The sequence below is a fragment of the Crinia signifera genome, chromosome 1, assembly GCF_055691185.1.
Source record: "Crinia signifera chromosome 1, ASM5569118v1, whole genome shotgun sequence".
NCBI lineage: Eukaryota > Metazoa > Chordata > Amphibia > Anura > Myobatrachidae > Crinia > Crinia signifera.
In genome coordinates this window covers 102,851,199-102,863,818 of record NC_139217.1, presented here as the reverse complement: position 1 = coordinate 102,863,818, position 12,620 = coordinate 102,851,199, and the positions used below count along the sequence as shown (strand labels likewise).

The following is a 12,620-nucleotide window of genomic DNA, read 5'->3' as shown; positions in this document are numbered from 1 at the left end:
TAAGTCATGTCGACCTTGGCCCATGTCGACCTTAAGTCAGGTCGACCTTCCTGTCAGTCGACCTAATGACTGTAGACCTAAGTTCATTCTAATAGATGACCGCATCCCATATATACAGGTATGGGATCTATTATTTTATTTGGAGCATTGTGCCTACATTATAAGTTGTGTTTAAAAATGATGCCCTTTATTTCTCATATAACATGTGGCAGTTTCCTCCTCAGTAGATTGTTTAGCAGTGCTCCTCACAGTAATGCATATGCAAGGGATCATATCTCTGTATGACATGGGGTCAGATTCTCTAAGCTTCAAAAGTGATAAAATGGAGAGTGATAAACAGCCAGCCAATAAGCTCCTGTCTGACATTTTTCAAACAGTCTGTGACATGGCAGGTAGGAGCTGATTGGCTGGCTTTTTATCACTCTCCATTTTATCACTTTTGAAGCTTAGAAAATCTAGCCCATTATCTTGTAAGCTTGCAGCAGGGCCCTCCTACCTCCATGTCTGTCTGTTGTTACCCAGTTTGTTTTATCACTGTTTACTATTGTAAAGCGCAACGGAATCTGTTGCGCTATATAAGAAACTGCAAATAAATAAATAAATAAATAATTATCTTTAGGCAGTGACAGTTGCTTACTATTTTATGTTTCTGATGCTCTGATCTTTCCAATTTACAAGTTTATACTGTTAGGTCCCATACCATCATTTACAGTATATAGATCTGTTACAAGTTAAGTCTCCCATATTCAAAATTCTGAAATACAGAATGTTTTGTGTACCTCTGAGACCAACACCTTTTGATTTCTGATGGTTCAGTGTACACAAACCTTTTTATTTTAAAAACATTGTATACAATTATCTTCAGGCTATGGTGGGTATTCAATCTTGCCGATCCGCAGAAATACAGAGAAATTGCGTCTGTTTTCGAGCATAATAGATTGAATTCACATTCCATCAACTCAAGGTTTTAAATTCTTCCCGAAAATGAGAAAATCGGAAAAGACGTGGATCTGCTAATCTACATATTTTTCCACTAAAAAACATCCGCTAATACGAAAATTTGCTGTCCATTTCCACGAATGCAGATTTGGCTTTTCAAATCTGAGGAACGTAATTAACAGGAAACCGTAAATACCCCCCAAGGGTACCCCCCAATATCCGCCGCCTATCCAATACTGCCGTTTCCGACAGCATCGAAGGCGTATTTCGACAAAACAGAGCCAACCTTAACAAAGTCCGATCTGTTTTTGTCGGAAACGGCTGTGGATTGTCTAATTCACGTCCGTTTCTCGACAATCCACAGCCGTTTTCACCGACACGCCCACTTTTTACTACTCAACAGGCAAAACATTCAATTACGCCTGTCGAGTTGCAGGCGAACTGGCTGAAAACGGCCTGGGATTCCTACTGTCGGGAATTGAATACTCCTTTGTGTATAACATGTATATGAAACAATTGCACTCTGTGTTTAGAATTGGGTCCTATCCCCGAAATATCTCATTATACTATGCAAATATTCCAAAATACATCTTGTAAAAGCATTTTGGATATGGGAGGCTCCACCTGTATATGGTTTACAAGACCATATTACGTAGCTGTTAAATGTTTATTTTATTTATTTTTTTTTAAATACTGGAATATACTTCATTTTGTTTTGTGTGTCTAGCTCCTTTTATGAATACTGTGTTTTATTCTTTTCCTCCTGCGATCCTGGCAGAACTGCTTGTACTGTTCCTCTAATAGATTACATTGATGGCAATGTTTATACCATTGAACCACAGCAAGGTGGGGATAGCGATGGTTTTGCCCGAGGGGCCTGGGACTGGAGCATGTTATGGAAACGAATTCCATTAGGCGACCGAGAGAAAGCCAAACGAAAACATAAAACCGAACCTTATTGGTAAAGAATGTGGTTTTATTTATTATCCATGTTTGTCTAAAACCAATTTCTGTTTTTGTCCCTTTTCCCGGTTTTCCATGATGTTTCTGTTCATATGTTATCCACCGTGTCAACCCTTCCATCCTGCATCCTCTACAACTCCGCAGAACTGCATGCACTGTACCACTGATAGATGTCATAGATGGCAACCATTATAATTTAAGTCCACAAGGGGGAGGAGATGAAGATGGGTATGCTAGAGGAGCATGGGATTGGAGTATGCTATGGAAGCGGGTGCCCTTGACCAAAAAAGAGAAGGATATGAGAAACACAAAAACTGAGCCATATCGGTAATCACTAAACCAATTCCAGGATTTGTTTTCTTTTTCCATATGACCTACTGATCTACTAAATTACAGCATGCCTGCTTTCATATCTCCAAATCTTCCACTGCAGTCCCACTTAGCTGCTGCATGTATGTGTGATTTGTCTACAAACTTAACTATCCTTATTTATATGGCTACAATGTTATTTCCATATTTATGACCTAGATCTGGGGTAGCCATCTCCAGTCCTCAAGAGAGACCAACATTTTCCAGATCTTCTCACAGAATCACACGTAATTAGCTCCACCTGTGGGTCTTTTAAAATGTTCCAGTCCGTAATGAATGCACCTGTGCAGCAGCTGGGTGGTCTGGATAATGTGAACTGTTGGTAGCTCTCGAGGACTGGAGTTGGCTACCACTGACCTAGACCGTTTGTAATGAAGTGCGAGTCTTGTAGTCATGTGTTTTTTGTTTTTTTTAAAGGAACACTCATTTACAAAGCATAGTTTTGCCTTGTAAATGACTGCCCCTTTATAAAATCCTCCACGTTCGTCCTGCATTATGGGCCTGATTCAGAGTTGGTCGCAAATGCAAATATGTTAAGAGTTTAAACAGTAAATATTTACAAGACTTTATACTTATATTACTTGCGCATTATAAGGGTACAACAAGTGTCACCAGAGTTCCTATGACACACACACACATAAAATATTTTGGTTGGTCATGGATTATCTGACTTTTTTTAATTGCTTTATTTTAGCAATGAGGCAGTACAGACATTAGTAGGTAATGAATGCCTATATCAGGAGAACATTAAAGCACTCACAACAGCTAAGATGATGAGAGCACACTGACTTTCAAAAGATGTCTAGTGTAGTGTTCATTCTAGCAGCCACCATCTTTGAAAACCCATGCAGTTCCTGTTCCCTGCCTTGGGTGTTGCTGTCTGCTGTGGTGTTTCTAGCTAGTCTAGTTAGCATATCAGTGCTGATATACAGACCACACTGTGCTAAAGGAACTACAGCAGACAGTGACACCCCAGACAGGGAAGAGGAACTGCTTGGGTTTTCAATGATGTCTGGTGCTAGAATGGTCAACAAGAAGTTGCAAAGTCAAGAAGCAATCTCTGTCATTTATTACTATCATTTAGTTTAGAAGATACATGTGCTTTATCATATATATTTTAGGCTAAGTGGGACTGCAATATTTTCTCCTTACTGGCAAGGTTTGCTTGCAGTGATTTGCCCTTGCAACACATTGCCAGTTCTCTTGGACTGTCACGGACTGTTAACTTGTGACTCTTTTCTGTTTGCACGTAACTTGTTCTATTTTAATCTCCCCTTGCTCAATTTGACAGATAGCAGGTTACTTGTGCTGTAGATGTGGTGCTTGGTTACCTTCTAATACTATTAAAGCTCATCCCTTTCAACACTTTTCTAACCCCTACATTTCTTGTGCCTGTGAGATAAATGTGCAGAACTGTATGTTTTCATTGCCACACCGGGAGAGAGTGAAGCAGTCACAGTTATGGAGGAGGTGATGTGCAATGAAAATAATATAATAGGTGGAACTCAAGGTAAAACCAAGGCTGCATAAGTTTTGTAAGTTGGAAATGCATTCTGTAGGAGAATATTCCGAATACCCCTTTCATACCAACGTCCTGGGTCATACCGATGATACGGAACACTGATCCAACCTGGATGATTCTCTGGTTGGCACTTCACACTGCACACAGTTACAGGTGAACTGGCCACTTGGAGATTACATCATTTCCAAGGTTTGGGAGTGCAGCTTTCCCTGTGCTGTAAACAAGAAATTTCCACGCTGAGATGTGACCTGGGATTAACCCAGCAATGACCCGTGTCAAATCGATGGTGTGAAAGGGGTATAATGGATTTTTTAGGTTTTTATTTTTAGGCTATAATTTTATATTTTTTATGTGTCCCTGTTTAGAAGTTAGCCATTTGCCTGGCATAGTCACACCATATGCGACCACACCAGGCTGGACTCTTCCTCATTTGATACTATGGCCTACATGTATAAGATTTCAACAATCCACAGTCACTAAAGTGCCTTCTAAAGGCCTTCGTATATCAGCAACGGATTGTCACAATTTCCTAATCTCCCGATGTCAGATAGGGGAATCGGCAATATTCAACAGATCTCTATTCTCCAATCTCAACATGAGAATGGTCAGGATTTTTACCATGAAGAATTTCTGAGATTCCCTAATTGTTCACAGGGCGAAGACATTGAGTTGTCATTGCAATGGTGGTGTATGAACGCCACCAACAGCAGCAGAAGTAATCCCCCCCCCCCCTTGTGTCCCAATCTTACCCCAGTCTCACTGATTTTTGTATGCAGCTTTACTGGCTGTATACAAATATCTACAGATCCGGTGGTACTGGGTCATATAACAGCACTTGCTCACGGGGCAAGAACATTGCAGATAATTGAATTGACCCCTTTCTGTAATTTAACAGTTGCCATCATTGACATTTGGAGGTCTTTAGTCTTGTTTTCCATAATTTTATTTATATTTGACCGGTAGATGTTTATTTGCAGAATCAAAGTTATTAATAGGGACAAAATGCATTTCAGTATAGCTTTGAGGAGTAATTTTATTAATATCACAAATGTACAGTTGCTTTCCTTTTTACTATATATTGAAACTTTTTTTTTTTAGAATTTAATTAATAAAAGACCAAAGTAAATGTTGATTGCAGACATAAGACGTTTTTTTTTTTTTTTTTATCTCATTATGTCTTTGCTTATTGACTTCCAGTTTTGTCTTTTACATCTGCCTGTATTTCATTTTTATGGATTTTCTCACTTTCTGTGCATGCCTGGATTTTAATGAGACTGTCTTTCTTTGTATTTAAGTTTCCCGATATTTAATTACACATTATATCTTTGTGCTACATGATAACAGGTTATTCTATACATTTGTTTTCTAGGTCCCCTGCCATGGCTGGAGGATTGTTTGCTATTGAGCGAGAATATTTCTTTGAGTTGGGTCTCTATGATCCAGGGCTTCAGATATGGGGAGGAGAGAACTTTGAGATCTCCTACAAGGTACTGTAAATAAATGAGTCATATCTGCAGCCTTTTTTTTTTTTATTGGTAAAAACACTGTATTTTAAAGTGTGAATATGGCGTGACCACGGCGGCGTGTGAGTGAGGGAGGTACGTGCTGGCTCTCCTGTGCTCCATGCCTTTCCCCCATGCCTGATACCTACGTCTAGCCGAACAAGCAGCTCCAGTTGTGGACTTACTGTGTGCGGGTGCCCGGTATATGCGGAGGAATCGCGGTGCGGACAGCCGGTGAGAAAAGCTGGGTCCCCGGCCGCCGCACGGAAGGTGACTCATCTCCAGCCTGTTCAGCTTCCGGGTCGCCAGCGGGAGCACGCGCCTGTGCCGATAGAGCCGGCGTCTGCAGCAGTACTCGCAGCGGCGGCAGCCCCGGCATCAAATCGCTGCAATTGTTCCCCTCCTGGGAATCGGGTGTACACCGCCGGCGGTCAGCTGGAAGGGCGTGTGGAGTCCCATTGCATCATCCTCCACTGCTGAGTGGGAGGATTAGGCAAGCAGCCAAGAGCCATCGGGAGCGGACCCCAGGATCTCCAAAGGGGGCAAGACGCCCTAAAAAGCCGGTAAAAGAGGAGATTCTATATGGACAGAAGTGGGGTAAGAGGCAAATTGTTTCTTTAAGTATCTCGCTGGTATTGTTTGGGCCGGGGTGAGCCTGCAGAGGCTGTGAGGCGACTGGTTCTATAGGGCAGAGACTTGTATCAGCGTTTAATACGGCTCACTTGACCAGGTCAGGACATTGTTCTTGGGCCATTGCAACGTCAGCAGGGCCGAGGGCGCGGTACAGCACACTACAGAAATAAAATGGGCAAAACAGGCCAAGCATCGGCCGCTACCCGTCTGGAAAAATATGCCCGGACCCAATCACAAGCTAGCAACTCACAGTCAGCCTCTAACTCCCAGCCTAGCACCCCACAGACTACTCCGGCTAAACGAACCTCTGACCCCCGCACGGCCGACGTTACATTACAACAGGTGTTGGAAGCAATCAACACATGTGAAGCGAATTTATTGGGGCAGATTAATAAAGTACAATCAGATATCATGCTTTTACGTGATGACGTCCAGAAGATACGTGACAGAGTCACGGAAGCTGAGAACCGGGTCTCTAGCCTCGAGGATGTCGTTGCCCCCCTCCAATCCCAAGTTAAGGCCCTCTCTGGACAGGTGGTAGATCTACGGAGTAAACTATCAGATCTAGAGGGCAGACATCGACGGAATAATATCAGATTTATAGGATTTGAAGAACGAGTAGAGGGTAGCAACCCCGAAAAATTCCTGGAGGACTGGCTTGGTCGGACACTAGGCAGACAGCTGCTTACTCCACAGTTCACAATTGAAAGAGCTCATAGGGTGCCTTCGCGGCCTGCACCCCCAGGCGCCCCCCCGCGCACACTAATCGCCAAGGTGTTGAACTCCAGAGATCGTGATAGTATCCTCCGCTTGGCTAGGGGAAAACCAGATCTCGAATATGAAGGGAAAAAAATCTCTGCTTTCCCAGACTTCCCGATAGAAATACAGCGAGAGAGGGCCAAATACAGGGAGGTCAAGGCCAGGCTTCGAGATCTGGAGTTAAAGTACTCGATGTTGTACCCTTCCAAATTACGAATCGAGGTCAATGGTTCAACTAAATTCTTCTTCTCCCACGAAGAGGCTGCTGAATGGCTGGACAGGACGTATCCCGGCAAGAGACAGCTGGCTTCTTAAAGGGAGTTCAACCGCACTATATTAGTGGATAGCGGCAATTGAACCCCATTAGAGTGTGCCCTAGGCCACGGGACTATATAATTACTGGGTGTCGCAGATGCTTAGTACTATGATATCCGGATTCTTTGTGGGGTTAGTTACATAGGTATCAGTAAAGGGCATGGGGGGGGGGATGTGAATACCAGGATTAAATATCTGCTTGAAATTAGGAGAGCCGGCCACGCTTGTGGTGGTCTTATGGTTATCATAGTAATAGCCCCTAACGTTGGTGGGGGGGGTAGCTGGAGGGAAGCCTGTGGGGATATAGGTACGCCTGGGTTCCTAGGTAGTACAGGGAGGAGGAGGGGGGTCGGGTTTTGTAGAATGTATGTCTGTGTAATGTCTTGTACATGCCATAGTAGAAATGTATGTTACCTACAGTTAATAGGCTCCTGCTGGTTTTGGAGTAGGGGAAGGAGGGGGAGAGATAAGCCAAATACAAACAAGAGAGTTATGATGTTTATAATTGTGTATGGTTAATTTTATGACATGGAACGTCAGGGGTCTCAACAATAGGGTCAAAAGGGCGTTAGTTATAAAACACTGTAAAAATCTGGGGGCCGATGTAATCTGCCTCCAGGAAACTCATTTGGCTGGAAATAGGCTGCAGTCGATAAAGCACCCTTGGATTGGGGCACAATTTCATGCCCCTTTCACCTCTTCATCAAGAGGTGTGTCAATTCTGGTGAAGAAATCAGTTATATTTGAATACCGTTCAGTCAGAATAGATCCTGGGGGCAGATACATCTTTATAGATTGTAGCATTAATCATACCAATTTTACCTTGTTGTCTGTCTATATACCTCCTCCCTTTTCGTATGAGGTGCTACGCTCTGCAGTAATCTTCTCATCAGCCTACCCAGATAATCACGTCATTTGTTTGGGCGATTTTAATAATGTTTGTGCACCACAGTTAGATCGGTGGGGCAGGGAGGCTCAAGTCACAAATAATGAGAAGAACAGGTTTGCAGAATTTATGGCAGAGATAGGATGGAAGGATGTGTGGCGTGAACGGAATCCGCAACTGCGTCATTATTCATGCTATTCTGCGTCATTTAAGGTTTTCTCAAGAATAGATATGATATTTACTTCAGTCACGCTATTGCCCAAGGTTTCCTCTGTAAAGTACACGGCGCGTGGTATATCAGATCACTCCCCTATGGTTTTACAGTGTAACATAGAGGAAACGGAGGGTTTTAAGGTGTGGAAACTACAGCCATTCTGGCTCGCCCAGATGGATCAGGGAGCTGTGGAGAATGCAATTAAGGAGTTTTTTGAAATTAATCAGGGTACTGCTTCGGGTGCGTGCATCTGGGACTCCTTCAAGGCCTACCTCAGGGGTATTTTTATTAAACAGATCTCTTTCTTGAAGAGAACACATCAGAGAAGGGTGGCCGAGTTGGAGTCCAGGGTGGCCGCACTGGAAAATACTTACCTGGCTAGCGGAGCCGAATCGGACCGGCTGGCGTGGCAGCAAGCCCAGACTGTGTGGTTGGAGTATGTACAGGAGGTGAATTACAGGAGACTTCGGGCAAACTCACATCAATGGTATGCTAATGCAGATAAAGTGGGTAAATCCCTGGCTTATTTATTAAGGATGGATAGACCCTCAAATATTATTACTAAGATAATGTCAGAACAAGGGAGGTTATTGACATCTACCCCAGATATTGTGGACAAATTTGTGACCTATTTTAGTGATATATATCAAACGCATACTAGTAGCGATGCAGACATGATGGGACAGTTTTTCTCCTCTTTAAATCTCCCTCAGCTATCACCAGATGCACAGCATCTGATGGACGCTCCATTCACGATTGAAGAGGTAGAAAATGTCATTAGTTCGTTGCCAGCAGGTAAAGCCCCTGGGCTAGATGGTTTACCTGGAGAGGTTTATCAAAAATTCAAGGGGATTTTAGCTACCCACATCTTGGCAGTGACTCAAGGGATGATGACCGAGGGAGTCATGCCCCCTTCCATGGCCGAAGCTTCTATAGTTTTCCTACCAAAAAAGGGCAAAGACCTGGCTAAGATCGATTCTTACAGACCAATTTCTCTGATCCCTACCGACGTAAAAATCATCACAAAGGTGCTGGCAAATAGGCTAAGTGGTATAATTCGTGAAATAGTACATCCCGACCAGTCGGGTTTTATGAGGGGTAGTTCCACATCGCTTAATCTGCGCAGAGTATTCTCTTACATTCAGTATGTAAACGCAGGAGGATTAAGGGCGGCATTGGCGTCGTTCGACGCCAATAAGGCCTTCGATTCTATAGAATGGGGCTACTTGTGGCACACTCTTAAGGCCTTTGGATTTGGTCCTGGGTTTATTAAACAGATGAGGCTAATTTATAAGCATCCCAGGGCAAGGGTCACCATTAATGGGCATACGTCATCTCCCTTCTCGTTGCATAGAGGCACCAGACAAGGGTGTCCTCTTTCCCCCCTGATTTTTGCAATCGCGATAGAGCCATTGGCTAATGCACTTAGAACTAAATTATACCAGCATAACCCGGGGGTACTTGCAAGAGCGAATATTGTCTCTCTGTATGCCGATGACTTATTAGTAGGTACAACAGACCCACAGAGGGACTTACCCGTGATATTCCAGCAACTGATTCAATTTGGACAAGTGTCTGGGTTGACAGTAAACTGGGGCAAATCCCACATTATGCGTCTGGGGGATGAAAACCCTAATGACACATGGGGGATTGACCTCCCACTGGCCAACAGTCCCAGCTTTAGTTATTTGGGGATGAAGATCTCTAGCAAGCCAGAGGATTTTATAGAGGATAATATTATTCCTGCAATGTCAGATCTTAGAACCAAATGTAGATGCTGGGCCAAACTTCCCCTATCGGTAATAGGACGGGTAAACCTAATCAAAATGGTGGTGCTGCCCAAACTCCTGTACATACTTCAACAGTCACCGATTTATATCAAGGATAAATTTTTCAGAATGATAAACAGCATTTTGTCATCTTTCATTTGGAGTAACAAGCGCCCCAGGGTGAGGATGGCTACTCTCTGGCTGGACCGCGATAGTGGGGGGCTGGCCCTCCCTAATTTCAAGAATTATTATCTGGCGGCGCAACTGGTCCATCTTAAAGAATGGGTTAAGAAAGACTCCCATACGGGGGAATTAACTAGGCTGATTAGATATGTAGACCCTAAGATCACCCCCCTACAAACACTGCTTATAAAAAGGACCTGTAAGAAATATCCACCTATAGTCAGTCAAGCTATTAGAATATGGCAAATAGTCTGTAAAATGGACCAGTACGTTGGGATTGATCCAGATACATTTATCTTCTCTCTTAACACGCTGCAGGAAGTAAATAAACAACAAGGTGGGAGATTGTGGGCTCAGTATGGGGTGGGATCATTGGGACAAATATATCAGGATCGAATCTTTAAATCTTTTGCTATACTCCAGGAAGAGTATAAACTACCCAGCTCTATGTTCCATAGATATTTGCAACTCAGGAGCGCTACCCTACAACATAGCCGTGGCCAAGTTGGCTGGTTAACAGTGGCTCCAATTAAAATATTATTACAAAAACTTTCGCCACGGCGCTGTCTTGCAAAACTCTATGGACATCTGTCCGCTAACGCTCAAGATGAAGGACTGAGGCAGTTGAGGTCAAAATGGTCCGCGGAACTACCCAACCTAACCGAGGCTATGTGGCGCGGTGCCGTCGCGGCCCCAAAATTAGCCACAAAGTCCATTCGAACTCAGCAAGTCCAATTTAATATACTTCACAGGACTTACATGACTCCGGTGAAGCTCACAAGAATTGGCGGCGCCACCACTGATAACTGTCCGAAATGCGGGATGGTGGGGGCTTCATTCTGGCATCTTCTCTGGTCCTGCCCGAGAGTAAGGCGCTTCTGGGATCAGGTTCTGGGAATATGCGAGGAATTGGGGGCTCCACGGGTTAGTTTAACAGAAAGTAACGTATTACTGGGGCTATGGATAGATTTAACTGTATCTAGGGAATTAAATTCTTTATTGCTAATCCTTACCTCACTTGCTAAAGTAATAGTCGCACGCCATTGGATGGCGCACAAAGGACCTTTCCTCACTGAATGGATTAATTTGGTAAATTCAACATATGAACACGAAAAGTTTTTTTATGCATCGAATCAAAGAATAGATAAATTCCATTCTATATGGAATAATTGGTATCACTCCGATCATTTTATATTTAGGAGCACCATCTTATAAGTCGTTATTTAATTCATGGGTTTGTCACTCATATATTTTTTTATATACCACCAAGCAACTAAGTAATTATTGAAGTTTAGATACCCTTTCTCTTCGCCGGTTCCAACTGTAAGGGAACCTGCGTGGGGGAGTGAAGGGTCTTCTTTGTACACTATACCTTGTTTTGTTATTCTAGTTTCTAAGATTCACTTATTCACATGAGTATATCACTCTGTGTCACTGCTGTATTTTTAGTCCCCTTTTTATTTTGTTATATAGGCATAGCGATCTCTCGAACAGTTATTAGATTTCTGGCCCACTGGGTAGCAGGTTACACCCAAAGAATACAGATAGGGAGTTGGTCGTCCATTATTTTTAGCCCCATGTTCATATATATCGTATAGGTCGTAGAAATTGACATCTCCAGTACCGGGTGTAGTTCACCATCCTGTTGTGTAAGGATTCCTGGATATTAGAGCGGCCTTCTTCTATGTTTGTATTGTGGCATGTATGTATGTATTGTGGTGTTTGTATTTTTTATGGTATTTGTTGTTTTTGTATAATTGTTAAAATTTAAATAAAGACTCAAATTAAAAAAAAAATAAAGTGTGAATATAGCTCAGGGATGGAGAACCTTCGACCCTCCAACTTTTGTTAAACTACACATCCCAGAATGCTTTGCTACAGTTTTAGCATGGCAAAATAGCTAAACTGTAGCAGTGCATTCTGGGATGTGTACGTCAACAACAGCTGGAGGGCGAAAGGTTCCCCATCCGTAGTATCGCTGGACACACGTTGTAATATCCACAATACTGAACAACCTGGCCAATAATGTTACTTGAATGGCTTGTAAACGTCCTCAGTGAAAATAATGTGATCATGACCAGGTATGTTGTAACTAGGTGATTTATCGCGCCCTACGGGCGCTCTTCACACCGTCGTAAGGGGCTGCGCCCCCTTAAATTGGGAACGGCGTTATTGCAGGTGCCAGACGGGGTCCCGACAGTCGTTATCCCGACAGGCATTTACCCGACGTCAGGATCCCGACTGTCAAAACACCAACAGCCGGGTTCCCGATGTCCACATGCTATTTTCCCTCATGGGGGTCCACGACCCCCATAGAGGGAGAATAGAATAGGTGGCGAGCGTAGCGAGCCACTGTGCCTACAGTGTGGCAAGAGCAGCGAGGCCACAAGGGGCTTAGTTCCCGACTGGAGGACCCCTGTACCACACCCGTTATTGCGTGCAGGGGTGGTGTTGGTGGGGGAGGGATGGGTGCGGGTAGGGGATGGGGGAGCGCGTATGGGGTGGAGTGTGTGCCGACTTGTAGTACGTGTGTGTGTGATTCTGGGACTTGTAGTTCCCCAGTTGC

At 43.6% G+C, this 12,620-nt stretch overlaps 1 protein-coding gene across 2 annotated transcripts in view; it reads left to right on the top strand.

Annotated features, from left to right (window-relative positions):
• The window catches only part of GALNT7 (polypeptide N-acetylgalactosaminyltransferase 7), a 159,440-nt gene that overhangs the window by 116,049 nt on the left and 30,771 nt on the right, over positions 1–12,620 (top strand). The window contains exons 6-7 of one of the 2 annotated variants that reach the window (XM_083170900.1): positions 2,047–2,229; positions 5,163–5,280. In XM_083170900.1, the coding sequence (XP_083027026.1) occupies positions 2,047–2,229; positions 5,163–5,280 (301 nt within the window). Of the gene's footprint in view, positions 1–1,717; positions 1,901–2,046; positions 2,230–5,162; positions 5,281–12,620 lie in introns of both variants that reach the window. The other variant, XM_083170892.1, reaches the window with a different exon arrangement.